Source organism: Ambystoma mexicanum, chromosome 2q (assembly GCF_040938575.1).
Source record: "Ambystoma mexicanum isolate Mex_15411 chromosome 2q, UKY_AmexF1_1, whole genome shotgun sequence".
Taxonomy (NCBI): Eukaryota; Metazoa; Chordata; class Amphibia; order Caudata; family Ambystomatidae; genus Ambystoma; species Ambystoma mexicanum.
In genome coordinates this window covers 1,002,508,905-1,002,528,671 of record NC_090924.1, presented here as the reverse complement: position 1 = coordinate 1,002,528,671, position 19,767 = coordinate 1,002,508,905, and the positions used below count along the sequence as shown (strand labels likewise).

The following is a 19,767-nucleotide window of genomic DNA, read 5'->3' as shown; positions in this document are numbered from 1 at the left end:
TTCTCGTCTGGAACGATGAGCGCTTGTCGCTCACGGCCACCCCCTCTCAGGTAACATCTGGCCTCCTGCGTGACGCAGCGGCCCAGCTTTGGCCTTTGCTGCTCTGTCCCGTTAGTTGCACCACGACATGCTGACTCGAATTGCGCCAGTTTTGTTTTTTCTTTTTCTCAGCTGCTTTCTACCATTGCAAAGCTAAACTGTCTTTCATTTGGCTTTCATGGGCATTTTCTTTTCATTTATTCCTTGGACGTCTTCACTTTATGAAAGCTGCTCTGTGTACTTGTCCACATGTTAATTACACCAGCTGTACTTGCATCCCGTCCCCTTTCCTCCTTACCTCATGGGTGTCCTGCCTATTCTACATACTATGTCCTCTTTTAGCTTCCTTTTTGCTTTTTTTGTCAATATTTTTGATCTGCTTACGCAACCCTGAGCTGCTTGGTGTGCTAGCCTCCTCCGGGAAGTAATCAATATGAAGGATAAAGACCTCTGTCTTAAACCTGGAAATTTGCGAGTTTCTAGTTGCTGCTCTTGCACACCATTTGAAATTCTAACTATCCTGTGCTTTTCTGGTGCCCTTGACTTTTTTAGCTCACTTATGCTAATACCATGGCCTCTTCTTGGGGTAATCAGAAGGCTCTGTCTTTTACTAAAGAGTTAATCCCCTCCTCAACCAACCTCAAAAGTCCAAAAAGCGATTCGCCTCTATGGCTCTCCCATGCTGACCCAGCCATTGAGGCCATCTTACAGGAAATAAGAGCAATAAAACCATTCTTCGAAACCACTAATTAGAACTTACAGCCGCTTGATGACAGGTGGAAGGGGTTTGAAAATAAAATGGATGAGATGGAAAAAAAGGGTTGGCTTTGGTAAGGGTGTTTCCCCTAGGGTGGTGCTGATGGAAAAAACTGTTAAAGATCTCCAGAGACCTAATGAAGAGTTGGAAAATAGAAGCAGATGTAATAACCTGCATGTCTCTGGCCTGCCGCAGGGGTGTGAGGGATCTGACCCTATTGCATTTCTTTAGAAGATGCTGCCGGCCCTGCTTCATCTCCCTCTGGACACTCCTCTTAATATCCAGGGCGCCCCTCGCATTGGCCCTGCAAGAAATCCTTCATCCTCTCTCAATCCTCCTCGTACGCTCATATTCTACTTTCTCGAATATACACAGCTCCAGCATATAATTTCTAAAGTCAAGGAGAAAAATTCACTAAATTGGCACGGAAGCAAAGTCCATATGTCGCAAGATGTGGCAAAGATCACTGCCAACGCAGAAAGGAGCTCCTATCTTTTTGCCCTGCTTTGAAACAGCTGAATGTGACCTCTGGGCTAAATCATCCTGGCTCCTTTAAAGTCACCCATGAAGGGCGCACTGCAATTAATGATGATCCAACTGACTTAAAGGCCTTTATTAGCTCCATAAAATTTTATGGCATGGCCACGTCGCTCCCACTGAACTCTTCAGGATCTTGATCGACTATTGTGCTCTATGTTCTTTTTTCACGCATAACATGTATTGCTGTTATTAATTTTGTCCTGTTTCTCTGGTGGGTCGGGTGTGGTCTCGACATCCTTGTGTGGGCTGTTATTTTTTTTTTTTTGACAGCTCTGTAGGTGCCACCTTCTATTGCTTTTTTCCTCTACGCACCCTAGCCTGATCCTTTGTGTGGCTGTTTACTTCGATGTGTTTTGCGGCCAGGATCAATGGCCTTTTTCTCATTATACTAAATGCATTCTAGCTTGGGTCAGGCCGCCCTTCCCTTTCACCTTCTCCTGTGTCTTTTGTGCCTGGTCTCTGCTCACATGTTGTCCTGGTTATGCATGTATGTCATTAATTCAGGATTTATATTCATTGCACATGTTCTTCTGGTTTGCTCCTACACCCTCCTGTATACTGGTCCATATTTTTCTCTCCGTATCTTTTAATTGGTTGCAATGGTGTTCATATGTGTAACGTGGAACATCAAAGGGTGTAATGACCTTATGTCTTAATTGGGTTATCTCTCCTCAAACCGTCGATAGCTTGTATTCAGGAAACCCATTTGACACTTGATGAAGCCATGACACTTAAATCCTTCAGGATCAAAGATGTTATTGCCAGCCCTGCGGTGGGCAAGAAGGGTGGTGTCGCCATACTTATCAGCAAAAAATTGTCTTTCAAAGTTTTAGGTCTGAATGTGGATGCTGCTGGGCTTGGATCAAGCTCCTGATTGGCTCCGACTTGATTTCCATCTTGAACGTCTACGGTCCCACCATGCCTGACCCCGGTTTCTGGGACTCCATTAAGCAGATCATTCTCAGTTCGTCTTACCAACCTTAGTCTATGTAGAGATTTTAAACAGGTGCTGGATTCCTTCTTAGACAGGAAATATAAGTGTAAAAAAGTTGCATAAAAAGCAATCTTGATGATTTGCACCTTCATCTCTCTGATGCTGAAAAACAATTCTATCGGTCCCTTCTGACACTAACCTCTGTCGGGTTATCTCGTTGTGCTTCCAAATCAATAAGGAATCTACCGGCGCTCTATTAAAGTACAAGACCAAAATTTACGATAACTCTAACAAAGCTGGTAAATCGCTTGCCTCTTATCACAAGACAAAAAAAAGAAAACCTTCACCTCACACATTAAGCATAATTCTGGCAACAACATTACTAATCCCGATGACATTTTAAACAGCTTTATGCAATTTTATTGTGATCTATATACCCCAGAGACTTTGGAACTCTGCTGCCAGCATTGACTCCTTTCTCAATGGTATAAGCAGACTCTGCTATCCCCGTACCGACCTTGCCCATTTAGGAGAGATTACCCTTCATGAAATCATCCGTGCCGTCAAGTGGTTGTGTAGCGGGAAGGCCCCTGGTCCCGATGGATGAGTTTTTCAATCCTTTTGCCTGCTCTCTAACTCCCAGGCTCCAAGGCATCATACCCCCACTTTGCATCTCAGAATCGCTCATCTGGATCCTTCTCCCAGGCGCTACTCATTCTTTTCCCTAAAGCGGATAAAGACCACAAGCTCCCCAAATATTCCAAACCTATCTCCCTTAACGCTGAATGCAAGATTTTTGCTAAGGTTCTCGCTAACAGAATTGAATCATCCCTACCTGCATTGGTTAAATCTGATCAAGTTGGTTACGTCAAGGGTAGAAATATCTCTGCAAACTCAAGACTACTGCTTGATGCCGTGCATATTGTCTGAGGATAAAAAAACATGGCTATGCAGTTATAGCACTGGCCACTGAAAAAGCGTTTCAATCGGTCAGCTGGGATTTTGTTTGTGTCTCTGATGGCACGGCTGTGGTGAAAAATTGAATCTCCCTCCTTAAACTCCTCTATTGTCCCACTTCCCTTTGTATAAATGGCCATACTCTCGTCCCGTCCCCTTTCCTCCATACTGCATGGGCGTCCCTCGAGAGGTACGGGAGACAGAACCTTTTTCACCAGAAAATTCTTCCGCTCTAAGTTTAGAGGTGCGCTGCCCTGACTCTGCCCTCCGGTGCCACACCCCAGTCACTTTTTCCGTCTCGACGGGAATGGGCCGAATTCACCAGCGCTCCTGTGTTTGGCTTCGGCCATGTAATTCCACGCGCAAATTCTTCCTCTATAGCTTGTTTTGTCTTTTTTATCATTTAGGTACTGGGTCCTCACACGCCACAGCTCCTCCCGGTGTATGTCGACCTCGACCAGGTTCAGCAGGTGCCCATCCTGCAACGGCCTCTTCCCGACTTCAGACCCCCATGCCCTCTGCCTACGTTGCCTTGGCCCAGACCACGGTTTGCAAGCCTGTTCGGCGTGCAGCTCGCTGTCCTCGAAAGTGCTAAAGAACCGACTAGCCAGGTTAAGGGAGCTTTTTCAGCGGTCTCCTCCTGAGGATCTCGAACTTTGTGAAACATCGATCCAGGCCTGAGGTAGGGCCTATATTTTCATCCGCACCCCGCAAGGGAGACTCCTTCCCTGGGACTCTCCTGCACGGGAGGGACGCTCAGGTCCTTATACAGACACACGCACCGAGGCGGTCACAGCTACCGACCTCCGCGCTGAGTGGTCCTTGGATCTTCCCGGTGCCAGTGTTGAGGGGTCCCTAGGCTCTATCGCCAGGCTTGCGTCCGAGGGGCTTCACCCTTGTACCGGCATCATGGCCGAGGGGCTATGCCCTGTTACCGGCAGTACATCCGAGGGGTAGGAGGGGGGGCCTGAATGCAGCTCTAATGACCCCCGGTCGAGATTGGTATACCATGTGAGGTCAGAAACTAGCTGGGCAACCGAGACCTATGTCTAATGTCTCATTTCTTTGTATTTCTATTTTTATTGTCTGTTACATTGATACGTTGTATTTGAACAGCAAACTTCATGTTAAAATTAGAAATGACTGTTCCACTGCAATCACCTTAACGTTTTTCACTAAAAAATACAATTTTTTGAAAATCACGAATTATTTGTGTTTGGTTGTAATCTCTTTCTTTTCTTTAGGAAATGTATTTTGCAGCTTAACTGTGTAGTCTATACATATGAGTAAGAAATGTGTCTCTTACTGACAAGACCGCCAGTCCTAATAATGACCTCCCTAATTATACGGGCACCGAAAAGGGTCTAGTAACTCGCATGGACCTAAATTAGGGATGCAATCTGTCCAAACCATAGAGGGAAGGACAACCCCCCCCCCCCAGTCATGGTATACCTACCGGGCCTGCGCCCGAGGAGCAGGGCAAGTCACGCGCCTCACACATGAGACTTTGCAGAGGCCGGCCCCAGCGAGCCGAGCAACACGTCACAGCCACATGGTAGGCAGATCAACAAAATGGCCAACGTGCCAGAAAAGAACACCCGTTCGATGCCTCTGCATGGCTTTGGTGAAGAACGATTATCAAGGTGGAACTGGCATCAACCAGGTATGTGACCTATGGCCTACCCTTCTTATACGCAAGGTTGTTTTCCTTTGTGTCTGTATGTACAGGGTCGTCATTGGCCTCAGCTGCCTCTAGCTACCCCATCCGTGCCCCCCTCCTCCTCTCTGGCCAGCAAGGACCGGATCTTCGAGAGGTTCCTCAGCCTCATTAAGTCTCCCCAGATGGGGGCTTTCATCAAGGACGCAGTCGGGGGGGAAGTCTTTCCCGCTATGCTAGCGGCACCACAGACCCTTCTGCCGACGCCTCAGGCCTCGGCGCAGCTGCCTCCTCTGGCTCCGCAGGCGGTGCCAAACCAGCCGCCGCCTCTTCCTCTGCCCGTGGTCCCAGATCCCCAGCTCTGGATACTCCTTCTCCTTCACAGGATCCCCCAGACGATCCGAATACTGATGAGGAAGAGTATCCTGACGCACCTTCATCAGCCAGGGCCTTCCGAGAGCATCTCTCGGGTCTGACGGAATACCTGGGCCTCCCTCAGCCCCATGTAGAACAGCCGGGAGAGGGTGTCCCCGCTGAAGTCCTCACGAGTCGCCCTTCTGCCAGAATGGGGATTCCACTACAGACCGACGTGGTCACCCTCGCCAAGAAGGGTTGGCACAAACCCCACTCTGTCCAGCCAGTCAACTGCCGCCTGAATGCCAAGTACAGGCAGATTGAGTGGGATACACTCTTGCTCTCCTCCCACCCTCACCCACACTCCTCGGTGATCGCTGCGGAATCACTGTACTCCAAGCCTCAGTCATCCTAATCTTCGTCATCTACGGCGCTGTTAGACAAGGAGGAGAAAACCTTGAAGGCATACAGTAAGAAGCTGTAGTCCAATGCTTCTTTGCATCTGTGACAGTCTAACGCAGATGCCATGTTGGCAGCAATCAACCAGAGATGATGGCAGGAAATTGCCGACTTCCTCCCAGAACTCCCCGCCCACAGCCAATCGCATTTTAAGGCGGAGCTAGCCGAAGCCAAGCTCGTTACTCAGGATATCATGGAGTCCACTCTGGCGCACATTGCTACCTCTGGACTTGCCATCTGTATTGCCACAGACATGAGAAGGATGGCCTGGCTCAGGGCAACCTAGTTCAACCCAGATGTCCAGGAACGCATTCTGGATCAGCCCTTCGAGGGCAGTGACCTCTTTCACTCCAGCACGGATGAGGAGCCGGACAAAAAACAACTCTCAGGCGGCAAAGTCTTTATCCATACTGACAAAGACCACGTCCAAAGCGTACTCCCAGTCTCAGCAACGCTCGCTCTTCTGGAGGCTTTCACGGCTTCCAGCAACAGAGGTCTAGGCTCCCTGGCCCCTAGTCGGCGCAAGCATCAAAAAGGGGGTAGGGAGAGGGCTTTTTCCAGTCCCCCTCCTCCGCCTCTGCCTCAGAGGGTAAGAAGTCTTGACACACCCCTCTGGGTCCATGTGCCTCCAGTGAGGGGGTGGGGGTGCAGGCTTGCGCTACACACAGACTTTGCGACAGAACTCTGCGGACCCTTGGATCCTGTCAGTAGTCTCCTCGGGGTACCGTCTACCTAATCCTGCCTCTCCTCCCTCCTCTCCCTTAAGTTGGGACAGCAACTCTTTCGGCGGAGATTTGGTTGCTCGTCCTTGTTAGGCAGAATCCTGTGCAGTGCCCTTAGGAACCACTACACAAATTTAAGACTACAAGTGGCAATACAAGTTCACCTTTGGTGCAAGCCTGTACTGCACTGTTAAAGTGGTAGCAGTAGCGGAGCAGCCAGACTTATCTCAAGAGCAAATGAGCAGTAGAGATTACACAAAGGGACCACAGTTACTGTGACTCAAGCAAACAGACACTCAAGGTTTTTGGTTATAAAAGTACAATTATTTTTTGACCATCTGTTTGCAGGACACTACACTTCTATTAAAATTAAAACCACATATAAAATACACTACACAAAACCAATTCACTTTGGATGAAACAACTCAAGGTAAGTACCTTATGATTTGACGGACCAGTGTTGTGAAACAAAAGACGTTACCGGGAATACATATGCGATCACTTTTTGACAGTAATGACAGTTCGGTCTTACTAAAGATACGAGTACCCGCGGGAAGAAATGTCACCTGGGTAAAACCACACTTAGCACTTGAGTTACCAAAAGAGAGTTGGGGGCAAAAATCGTCAACAATATTTTGTCAAGGTAGACAGAATCGGAACACTTTCTAACCCACAGATAAGTCAATAGGCCTGCGCCAGTGTAGGTGGAACAGGGTTCCTGTTGTCGAGGATCACTGTCAGTTCACGATCCAAGGATGCCAGGAGTACTTGGATATTGTCAAAAGAGGAAGCAAAAGTTAGAGAAGACAAGAACGAGTCTTGGATGAGGATACAAGGGGATGCACCTTAGTGCCTCGAAGTTGGACACAGTACCTTATTCTTTGATGAAGCTGGTGCCAAAGCAGTTGTTCCTGGTAGTTTCCTACAGACTCACAGTTCCTGGCTCTTCAGTCGTGGGGAAAAGGAGGACGTCTGGAGTGAGCTGCACTACCCAGGGAGGAGGCCAGTAGCGACGGTGAATAAAAGGTGCACTCCTTTAAAACAGGAGAGGCTCTTCATATGGCTATCTGGACCACTACAGCGGTGGGCAGTGATTTCGACCCCGAAGAGGATCCTCTGGCTGTGGAGGATGAGCTGGTTGACCACACCAGGCTCAATGGAAGAAGACTCCGGACGGGATCTTTTCTGGTCATTGAAGGGTAGATAGCTCGGGACTGCAGCAGGGCTTCACCGGGACTAGGGAGTTGCAGCAGCCGTCTTCTCCGCTTCTCTTCGGTTCCTTGTAGTTCCAGTGGCGACTGACTTCCAGCCCAAGAGTCCTGCCTTATATATGAAAATCCCCCATTCACACAGCCTGGCTGTCTGCCATGATTGGCTGGGGTGGTTGTCCGGCCCGGCCAACCTCCCCAGCCAATCATGGCAAAGTGTGACTTGGGTTTCCTAGGATACCCTGTGCAGGGGGTGACTACACCCCTCCCTCACATTCAGCCCTCCTGGACAACCAGGCGCCAAGAGGAGGGCTTCTCTGCAGAAGCCCACCAAAAGATGATGAACAAAGAAGGCAAACATGGTTTGCTGCGCAAAGTAAAACACAAGAAGGACTTTTACAAAAAGAAATGGCGAATAAACCCGACCGGAGCCAAAAGGAGTTATTTGGTCAAGGGGGTTTATCTTAGAGGCTAATATAATAGCATGGAACAATACCACGTTTATATAATATAATCGCGGTAGAAATGTTAGGGTAGGTACCACTGCCACCAGCCAATTCTAAATGTCAAGAGCAAAACAAAGCTCCGAGGCACAGACAAAAAGGGATAACCCTTTCCAGTACTCCATGTAAGATGCTGTGCACTGGGTCTGTAGTTTTAAAGTGACTATGTAAAGTTAATGGCAACTTTACCTATTTCTGTGGGACGGTAGTCAGCCCTGGAAAAATGGAGTCGGAGGGAAGTCTCAAAGACAACACTTAGTACTGCACTGAAGGTGCTGTGTAACACACATAAAACTGGGGTTCATGGAGTGATGTGCTCCACAGCCCACAATCACACAAACAGTAGAAATACACATGGCAAAATACTGGTAAAGAGTGGTCAAGACGCTCGCACTCTTACCAAGTGGAAAAATTAAACTCCAGAAATCCAGCAAAGCTGCTGGGGGACTTACTAGGTGAGGGAAATTAGTCATAGAATGAGAATTCTCCCTAACAGTCCTGAGCCAGGCCTTGGAGAAAGTCACTGCCCCCCAGCGAGGCTTGGGCTTTTACTCCAGGATCTTCCCCATTTAGAAAAAGAACTTCGGCTTGGTGGTACTAGCATCTCCTGGGTCTTTTTGCAGTGGTACTGTTGGCCGTCCCCTCAAACAAGACTCATGATGAGCCGGATTCACCTCCACTTCGCAGCGTTGTGGAACCAGGAGAGGGGTTCTCAGGCCGAAATTATCAAGATCCGCATTTCTCTCCACCCAGATCTCACATGGTGGTCCAGGGACTGCAACCTGCGGACGGGCAAGCACTTCAGGCCCCTCATCTATTAAGGAGAATTTGCATTCAATGGCAAATTTCCCTTACCTATTGAGTCCCCCAGCAGCTTTGCTGGATTTCTGGAGTTTATTTTTTCACTTGGTAAGAGTGTACCTCTGTTTCCCACTCTTACCTGTGTTTTGCCATGTGCATTTCATTTGTTTTTGTGATTGTGGACCCTGGAGTACACCACTTCAGTAGCGCCCTTTTTTTTGTTACACAGCACCTTCAGTGCAGTGACACAGGGTTGTCTTTTAGACTTCCCACTGACTCAATTTCTGAGGCTGACTACAGTCCCCCAGAAAAGGGTAAAGTTGCATTTACTTTAATTAGTCAAATTACCACAGATCCAGTACACCCCATCTTACATGGAGTACAGGGAAGGGTTAATCCTTAGCCCTTTTTATCTGTACCTCCTAGAGCATTGTTTCGTTCTTTTAACATTTAGACTTGGCTGGTGGCAGTGGTATCTACCCTAACTTTTCTACCGCGATTATACAATATAAACGTGGTATTGTTTTAGGCTATTAGCCCTGAACATAAACCCGCTTGACCAAATCCTTTCTTTTGGCTCCGGTTGGGTTTATTCGCCATTTCTTTTTGTAAAAGTCCTTCTTGTGTTTTACTTTGCGCAGCAAACCATGTTTGCCTTCTTTGTTCATCATCTTTTGGTGGGCTTCTGCAGAGAAGCCCTCCTCTTGGCGCCTGGTTTCCAGGAGGGCTGAATGTGAGGGAGGGGTGTAGTCACCCCCTGCACAGGGTATCCTAGGAAACCCAAGTCGCAGTTTGACATGATTGGCTGAGGTGGTTTTCCAGGCTGGACAACCCCACTGCTGCGGGTTTGACAGCCAGGCTGTGTGAATGGGGGATTTTCGCATAAAAAAAAAGCAGTACTCTTGAGCTGAAAGTCAGTCGCCACTGGAACTACAAGCAACCGAAGAAAAGCGGAGAAAACGACGGCTGCTGCAACTATCCCGTCCTGGTGAAGCCCTACTGCAGTCCTGAGCGATCTACCCTTCAACAACCAGAGAAGATCCAGTCCAGAGTCGTCGCCCCTTGAGCCTGGTGTGTTAACCAGCTCACCATCAACAGCCAGAGGATCCTCTTCATGGTCGAAATCGCTGCACACTGCTGTAGTGGTCCGGATAGCCATCTGAAGAACCTCTCCTGTTTTTAGGGAGCGCACCTTTTATTCAGTCGCTGCTGCCGGTTTCATCCTTGTGTGGTGCAGATCCCTCCAGACGTCCTTCTTGCCGAAGCTCCAGGAACCGTTGGTCTGCAGGAAACTACCAGGAACAACTGCCGTGGCACCAGCTTTTTCATTGAATAAGGTAGTGTTCTGCTTGAGGAATTAGGGTGAATCCCGTCTTTCCCCCTCCAAGGCTTGCCCTTGTCTTCCCTCCTTCTTATAACTTTTGCTTCCTCTGTTGACGATATCTAAGTACTCCTGTCAACATTGAATATTGAACTATCCGACTGTGATACTCGTCAACCGGAACCCGGTTCCACTTGACACTGGCTCCGGCCTATTGACGCTTGAATTTCTGTCAATGAGTGTTCTCTGATTCTGTTTGCCCTGACAAAAGTATTGCCTATGATTTTTACCCCCAACTCTCTCTGGTTAACTCAGGTGCTAAGTGTTTTTGCCCCGGTAACATTTCTCGCCGCAGATGCGCGTTTCTTTAGTAAGACCTAACTGTCATTACTGTCAAAAAGTGATCGCATATGTATTCCCGGTAACGTCTTTTGTTTCACAACACCGGTCTGTTAAAACATAGGGTACTTACCTTGAGTTATACTGTACCAAGTGAATTAGTTGGTTGTACTGTATTTTACGTGTGGTTTTGAATTAATATAAGTGTTGTGCTTATAACAAATGGTTTAAAAAGAAGTGTACTTCTATTTTTTTATCTGAAACCTTGAGTCAGTGTTCGCTTGAGTCACAGTAATTGTGGTCCCTTTGTGTAATCTCTGCTACTGATCATATACTCTTGAGATAAGCCTGGCTGCTCCGCTACTGCTACCACTTTAACATAGTACAGGCTTGTACCAAAGGTGAACTTGTATTACCACTTGTAGTCTTAATTGTGTGTAGTGGTCCCTAAGGGCACTGCACAGGATTCTGCCTAACACCGTCCCACAGGTGACAATTACCACAGACTCCTCCCTCGAGGGCTGGGGCGCCACCCTGGAGGATCTCCGTCCACGGCACGTGGACCCGTCGGGAACAAGAATAGCACATCAATTGGCTGGAACTGAACGCCATCTGGTTAGCGCTCAGCCTTCCTCCTGCCTCTCAAGGGAAGGGTTGTCCTCATCCAGACGGACAACCCGACCAGTGTGCTACATCACCAAGCAAAGGGGGGTGGGGGGAGACCAGGTCCCCTTTCCTGTGCAGACTGGCGATCAACATGTGGGAATGGGACTTAGAGAACAAGATTTTCCTCACGGCAGCCACCTTCCGGTGGAATCCAACCTGGAAGCAGACAGGCTCAGCAGGTTGGGAGCGGACAACTACGAGTGGCAGCTGAACGACCTTGTTGCACTGGAGATCTTCCACAGATGGGGCTTCCCCCAGGTGGATCTCTTTGCCACCAGGCACAACAAGAAGTTCTCCCAGTTTGCCTCCTGGCATGGGGCAGGGCCTAGGCCTCCTGGGAGACGCCTTATGGATCCAGTGGAACAGCACGTCGGCATACGCCTTCCCGCCCACTCCACTGATTCCAGAGTACTTTGCAAGTTCAAGGATTCTCACCAGCTCAACGTCATTCTGATAGCTCTGTGGTGGCCAGCCAGACCATGGTTCTCAGAGCTGCTCAGCTTCTCGGAGGTCCCTCCAATCCACCTCCTGACGGGCCCGGGCCATCTTCTGATGCAGCAGGGGGGCAAGGTCGTCCACCCTACCCCTCAGAAGCTGGCCCTCAAAGCGTGGTTCCTGAGCAGGTGACTCTGCCACCTCAACGTATAACAAGCCAATCTGGAACTCATACAGGGGGCTATTAGCAAGGCTACTGGAGCCTAGTATAAAAGTAAATGGACCAGGTTCTGCCACTGGGTGCACTCCAAGTATATCGACCCGCTGGCTTGTTCCTTGGACAACATGCTGTCATTCTCGGCGCACCTCGCCACCTCTGGCGTGCAGGTGGACACCTGCCGCAAATACCTCTCAGCCATTGGGGCCTACAGGAATTCGGAGGAAGGGGGTCTTCTCCTCCAACCCGATTGTCAGACATTTGGCCGGGCTCGCTAGAATCTACCCGCCCATCAGGAGGCCACACTCTGTGTGGGACTTGAACCTAGTCTTGGCCGCCCTCGCCCACAAGCCGCGGACATCAGGCTGGTCACCATCAAGACGGCCCTGCTAGTCGGCCTCACATCGGCGCGCAGGGTCGGTGATATCCAGGCACTAGTCGCCTCAGAGCTGTACACTACCTTTCACAAGGATAAGGTGGTTCTGCTGACCCATCCGGCATTTCTACCTTAAGTGCCGTCAGCCTTTCACTTAAATGAGATAATCCTTCCTACATTATTTGCTGACCCGAAGTACGAACCTCAGAGTTCTGCACTGCCTAGATGTCAGGCGTGCCGTGAAATTCTACTTGGACAGGACCAAGGGCTTCCGCAAGTCAGCTGCCCTATTCATCATTTTTGGGGGCTCCAGGCCAGGCTATCAGGCCTCCAAAGCCTCCTTTTCCTGCTGGATGGTCTCTGCCATCAAGAAAGCATACGAGGGCCAGCATAGACCCCTTCCGGCGAACATGCATGCCCACGCCGTCAGGGGCAAGGCAACGGCCATCGCCTTTCAGCTCTGTTCCCTGGCAGGTCATAAACTGGGCGGCCACATGGGCCACTCCATCGGCTTTCTGTAAGCAGCAGTTTCGAGGGGGATTGGGTCCTCCGACGTATTCCATATCTATGACATGTAATCACCACAGCTGTGCTGCTTCGTAAACTTTTTTCGGCGTCTGCGTCCTGCGTCGATGACGTCGATGCGCCGTCGTCGAGGGCCTCCTCTGACGTCATCCGATGTGATAAGTAGGACGCACGACGCCCGTAGCCTCAGTTCCGTTTTTTCCGCGAACGTGTTGCTTCGTGAATCTCGGTTAACACCTTGACTCTTTGGAGTTCTGTTCTTCTCGGTTCTTCGAACCTGTTCGTTTTGTGAAAATCCTTCGTGTGAAGATGTCTTCTACTTCGTCTTCGACCCCGCGTCCGGGTTTCAAGAAGTGCGGGGAGTGTGGGTCCAAGATGTCGGTGACGGACTCGCACAATGCCTGCCTCTGGTGCCTCGGGGAGGCCCACGACACGGATGACTGTATCGACTGCCAGTCGCTCGCGAACGTAAGAAGTTGTTGTCGGTAGGTCGGGTGTCCAAGCCCAGGAAGTCGAAGTCTGCGGGGCTTTCGAAGGATGATTCGAGGGGTGACTCTCCGCGTCATCGTCGGAAGTCTCGTGGGTCTCCTTCTAGGAGTCTGTCTCGCCACGCCTCAGCCTTTTCGAGGCATTCTCGGAAGCGCCGACACCGTTCGTCTTCCAGGTCCTCTTCGGAGGACTCTGCCCGGCACGTCGCTTACCCCACCTGCCGTGCGACGCCGGAGGAATGGGCTTCCTTCGGGAAGAAAATGCTGGCGATTCTTGAGTCGCAGGGTACTAAGCCGTCCGTGCCCCCGAGTGGGGTCGGTCGTGATAGGTCGAGAGACACCGCTCGCAAGAGTGGTCGGCACGAGTCACGGGAGAGGTCCCGTTCGGACAAGGAGACTCGTTCTCGACGTACCCGTTCCAGGTCCCGGTCCTCGACGCATTCGAGACCGTGTGCACCTGTGAGGTCTTCGAGGAAGACATCGACGTCAAGGGCGTCGACAGGCTTTCTCGAGGCTCCGGCTCCGAGTAAGTCGTCGAAGCCGTCGATGCTCAGGTCGTCGAGGGACACGCTCGGGGCTCCGGCCTCGAGGGCTGTGTCGCCGCCGATGCTGGAGGCGCTGCATCTGACGTCGACGCCGATTTCCTCGACGCCGATCCTCTCGGCGCCGATGCCGGTTCTCTCGACGCCGGCGCCGATTCGCTCGACGCCTTTCGTGTCGGAGGTACCCCGTGGCACGGGAGAACCCCCTAGGAAGGCTCTGGTTAAAAGCAAGCACTCTCGGTGCCTTCTTTTCGCCACCTGGACTATATTTCAGAGGCGGATGAGGATTCTGATGGCTTGGTTCCTAGTCAGGTTCCAGATGAAATTGTCTCGGGCCATAGTCAGTTTGACGATTTGAGACAGTCCCTGCATGATGCCAGTAGACTGGACACCTCTCCGGAGGTGGAGTTTTGTAGGCCTGAGCCTGGCTCTCATGCCGATTCCTCGTACCGGCGCCTTATGGCTAGGGTTTCTGAGTACTTGGGATGGTCTGCTCCCCCAGGGGAGTTTGTGCAGGATGATCTGACGGACATCCTTGATGTTGGTCCCCCAACTGATCCGGTACTGCCGTTCCATATGGCTTTACAGAGAAGGGTGGCGGCGTCTTGGACTGCTCCGGAGAGTCTCCCGGCGGTGGGCAGATCCTTGTCGCGAAAATACCATCCAGCCAGTAGCGACCCCGGCTACTTGACCAGGCACCCCACTCCGGAGAGTTTGGTGGTGCAGGCGGCCACGGCCCCAGCAAAGCAGGCGTCGTACCCTACCATCCCTCCCTGATAGGGACGACAAACGTTGTGATGGCTGGGCGAAGAAAGTGTTTTCTTCTGGTGGTATGGCGCTTCAGGCGGCCAACTCCATTTGTGCCTTGTCTCGTTTCACACACACTCTGTGGAACTGTGTTGCATTAGCGGCTGAACATATTCCCGAAGGGGACGAACGGGATGGTTTCATTGCTATGGTCCAGGATGGTAAGGATGCCGTGTGAGTCCGTTCAGTCGGGTTTGGACTTAGCTGAATGCGTCAGTAGGTCCATGGCGGCGAGCACCGTAATACACAAGTTTGCCTGGTTGCGGAAGTCGGGGTTTGCTCCTGATGTGCAGTCTCGGCTCCTCAACATGCCCTTTGACGGTGAACACCTTTTTGGGAGCAAGGCTGACGAGAGCCTTGAGAGGTTGCAGTAGACCTTGTTAAGTTTCTTATGGGTGCTCCGTTTGAGCCTTTACATTCTTGCCCTTTGAGGCTGTTAACTCTGAAAACTGTGTGTTTAGTTGCGGTTACTTCCGCTCGCAGAGTGAGTGAGTTACAGGCACTTTCAGTTAAGCCACCCTTCACTGTATTTCACAAGGACAGGGTTGTTCTTGGAGTTCCTCCTTCTTTTCTTCCGAAGGTAGTGACGGAATTTCATTTGGCCCAGAAGGTTGTTCTTCCGGCATTCTATCCTCCTCCGCATCCTGGTAAGGAAGAGGAGAGGCTCCATAGGCTTGATCCTAGGAGAGCTTTAAGCTTTTATGTTTCACGCATGTCCCAGGTCAGAGTGGACGATCAACTCTTTATTGGTTACACTGGAAAGCGTTTGGGGCAAGCTGTGACGAAACAGACTGTCTCGCTGGATTATTTTAGCCATCTCGGAGTGTTACCGCTTGGCGGGTAAGGACCCACCGGCTGGCTTGCGGGCCCATTCTACCAGGGGTGTGGCTGCATCTACTGCCCTGCAGAGGGGTGTTCCTATTCGCAACATCTGTGATGCAGCCATCTGGGCTTCAGTACATACATTTGTACGTCACTATTCCTTCGATTCCATCAACGGACAGGATCTGGCCTTTGGCAAGGCGGTCCTTTGCTCTATTTGATTGGCTATTCTAAATTTTGATTCTAAATTCTTTCCCTCCTCCTTGCTCTGGTACTGCTTTGGGAGTCTGTCATAGATATGGAATACGTCGGAGGACCCAATCCCCTCGAAGAACAAGTTACTTTCTTACCTGGTAACGTTCTTTCTTCCCCGTTGCAGAATTTCTTTTGCGATTGCAGCTTACGTTCCGCAAGGCTTTGTGTCTGACTGGCAGTTGACTAGTGTCACACGTTCTGGGGGAAAAAACTACAACTGAGGCTACGGGCGTCGTGCGTCCTACTTATCACATCGGATGACGTCGGACATTGGAGGAGGCCCTCGACGACGGCACATCGACGTCATCGACGCAGGACGCAGACGCCGAAAAAGGTTTCCGAAGCAGCACAGCTGTGGTGATTACATGTCATAGATATGGAATACGTCGTCGGACCATCCCATCGAAAGAACGTTACCAGGTAAGAAAGTAACTTGTTCGTTTGGATGCCGGCTCCAGGTCGGATGCAGCTTTCGGAACATCGGTTCTCCGGAACCTGTTTGCTTAAGGAGGGTCTCCTCCATCCTGGGGCTACATTCAGTTGTAATCGCCCATGTAGAATGGAGGAAAGGAGACGGGACGTAAGAGTAGTTAGAAGTTACTCACCGTAGTGACTAACGTACCATCCCCCCCACTAATAATTCTGGTATTATTAGGCAATGGTAAATCTATTGTCGACTAGTCTTTGGAGACTGAGGTGTGGTGCCGGAGGGCGGAGTCAGAGCAACACATGCTCCCAGGGCCATGCCTCTAAATTTAGAGAACCTTTTTCCAGTGAAAAAGGTTACGTCTCCCGTCCTTCGCGAGGGACGCCCTTGCAGTATGGAGGAAAGAACTATGGACTAAGTGTATGTTAGTCACTATGGTGAGTAACTTATATCGTCATCCTTCTTCCCTCTGCCAAGAGGAACTAGGCAGGGTTGTCCTTTGTCCCCCATTCTGTATATTCTTTCTTTGGAACCCTTGTTAGAGCTTATCAGATCTGATGGGAACATTCCTGGAATCTCATATGGGAAATCTAATATTAAGATAGCTGCTTATGCGGATAGTATTCTTGTCCTCATTAAGAATCCCAAACTGCATCTTTTGAATAGATTGCATCAGTTTTCCTTAGTATCCGGTTACAAGTTCAATAAGGATAAGTCTGAGATTTTTAGCTCTTAACTCCCTCTGTGTCAGACATAAGTTGGATTCTTTTCGGTTTAAGTGGTGTCATGATTCAAACACTTTGGCCTCTGCTAAGCTTCCTCTGTGCATGGTACAATTAAACTCAATTCAGAACTATTAGTCAACAGACTTGGAGAACTTAGACCCATGTGGTCACCTCTTTACCTATCCTGGTGGGGTCGTCTCGACACGATTAAAATGATGCTGTCCCCCATTATTTTGTATCGTTTGCAACTGCTTCCGGTCCCTCGGTCTACCACGTTTTTCAAGCCCATTAATTCTATCTTGCTCAATTTCCTGTGGGGGAATCAGGGAAGTGTAAAAGGATTGCTATTAATAAATTGAAAGCTCAGTATGATAAACGGGTGGGGTGGAGGTGGGGGGGGGGAAACGGAGTGTTAGGTTCCCGGATTTCAAATTATGTGTCACAGCCTTTCTTCATAAACTGTTCTGTTGCTGCTTTGCCCCCTTCTGGTTCCCTTAACTCTCCATCCTGGTGCTTGTTGGAGAAACAACTGATATGTCCATGTGACATCTCTGACCTGATTTATGTTTTTAGTCCCTTCTCAGTGACATTCTAAGACCCTTTTAAGGCTTCTATCTCAGCTCTGACTCTCTTCCCCCCGACAGCAAATTCCCACCTCCACACCTTTAGCCATCATATTGTTAATGGTACCTACCTTCTCACATTCAAACAGCCCATAAGTATATTCCTCATTCCTATTTCTGATTTCAACTTTTACAACAATTTGTTCAACACCAGATTAACCCTGATGCCTCCAAACTCTTGCTTCTACCCTTGGCTTTCGATATTAGAGCTGCCAAATTCTAGCACTAAATAGCCTATTCAATTGAATTGGGAAACTGACTTTGGTCTCCACTTAGATGATCATAAGTGGTCTCAATTGTATAACAGAATCTGGGCCGTCTCCACCTCTGCCAATATCACACAAAATCTGTACTTTATTCATCAAGCCTTTTTTACCCCTCTCTTTATTTCCTTAGCTTACAATGACAAATGGGCTCACTTCATTTGCTATCTGGACCACTTTAACATGTCCACTCATGGTGCTTGAGCTGTTTTACACACCTGTTTCATTGCCATTATTTCTGTACTGCCTATTCCTTTACATTGGTATCTTGGATCCTTGGTCTGTAAAATAAGGATTTCAGATAATACATGCGAGTATTCCCCCCCTCCCCCCATCCCACCTTCCATTTCTGTCTTGTTGATCTCCCTCTGTTCCTGTTTGTCCTTTATTCTATTATTAATTTCTACCTGCAGCTAATGTAATTTATGGTCTGTGGCTAGCTTGCGGCAAATCTCCCTTGCCTTCCTTGTTTCTTTTCTTTCTCGATCACTGATTGTTCAGTATTATTGTCTCTACTCCGATTATGTTCATTACCGTTTTAAAGATTATTAAACAAAAAAAGGAATGTTGCGGTCACTGTAAATGAAAACATTGATTTTGCAATGACAGAATGTTAGACTAATTACATTTCCTGTTCTATTGAAAATCCAATGTGAATTATTGCACCACAAGATAAAATATAAGAAAAGGCTTGCTGCCATAGCATACATGTGCAATGCTCAAATAGTCTAGATTGCTGCTTAAGTTTCAACGTTTTTTTCCTTAATTTAAACGGGTAAGGGCCAGCTCCAATTGTCTTCCACTCAGTAAAAGGATTTGGCCCGGAGAGCAGCATAGGATGGCAAGTTAATGTTTGTGTTTTTGGCCTCATCTCTGGTAGACTCGGTGATCCGAAACCTGGGTCTACTTTGTTTTGGTTTTCCATATGTCGTGCTGGAAAAGAACGTTTATCTGTTTAACAATTCAGGTTTATGTTGGAAATGGTATATTAACTTCACATGTTTTTTTTGCTGGTCAGTAAATGTGATCCTACTTTCATTTGAATGGCTATTTAAATGTGTGCTTACATGCTTTCTTGGGGCACAGAATGTCTGTTTTACCATTCTCAAATTTTAGGTAACATTAATTACTTGATGCGAGTGGTTCATTAAGCATTTTAATGTTTCCAAGTACGCTGTTTTATTTTCCCTTGCATATCTGTCAATCCACAACTGATTGCTGGTTTCTTTCATAAGGAAGTAACTTTGCATAACCTTTTTAATTGTTTTACAGTACTGAAGAGATTCCTTTAAAGATTTTAGCGCACAATAATTTTGTTGGCAGACTAATTGGCAAAGAAGGGAGAAACCTCAAGAAAATTGAAGAAGACACCGACACTAAAATCACAATTTCTCCGTAAGTCTTTGCTTACCACTTTCCACACACAGTGACTAGTTTTCTTGCATTTCTAGGTTACTGGTGTATCTTTTGTATTCAGTTTGCAGGACTTGACACTATACAATCCTGAGCGCACCATTACGGTGAAAGGCAGCATTGACGCTTGTGCGAAGGCTGAAGAAGAAATAATGAAGAAAGTCGGGGAATCCTATGAAAATGACATTGCTGCTATGAATGTGAGTCCTTGCTTTGCTTGGGAAACACTTTGCCACTTCATTGTACACTGTGCAAACTAACACCATTTTCTATGAAGTTAATAATGAGGTATACCAAGAAAGACTAGTGTGCTGGGGAGGTCCTGTTAAGATGGTGCTTTCTACTCATCTCGAGCAAGGAGCAGTTACAAATCCAAATACCCACGTAGATTTGTAAACATATCCTCCACTCTGGCCAGAAAGCAACCATGTCTTGATGAACACATACTTTTAAATGCCTTCTCCAGCATGGGGTCTGGCATGGATTCACATGCTCATGAATATTCCCCGTCGTCAGGCTGGGAATCCTCGGTAAAGAAAAAACCAGTATCAGTTTCGTTTCTGATCTGTCTTTCGTAGTATTAACCAATCAC

General features: G+C 48.7%; 1 protein-coding gene across 2 annotated transcripts in view; it reads left to right on the top strand.

The window, feature by feature from the left end:
* Positions 1-19,767, top strand: part of IGF2BP3 (insulin like growth factor 2 mRNA binding protein 3) — a 1,445,925-nt gene that overhangs the window by 724,627 nt on the left and 701,531 nt on the right. For both annotated transcript variants that reach the window (XM_069648320.1, XM_069648321.1), the window contains 2 exons: positions 19,035-19,157; positions 19,240-19,375. In XM_069648320.1, the coding sequence (XP_069504421.1) occupies positions 19,035-19,157; positions 19,240-19,375 (259 nt within the window). The remainder of the gene's footprint in view (positions 1-19,034; positions 19,158-19,239; positions 19,376-19,767) is intronic.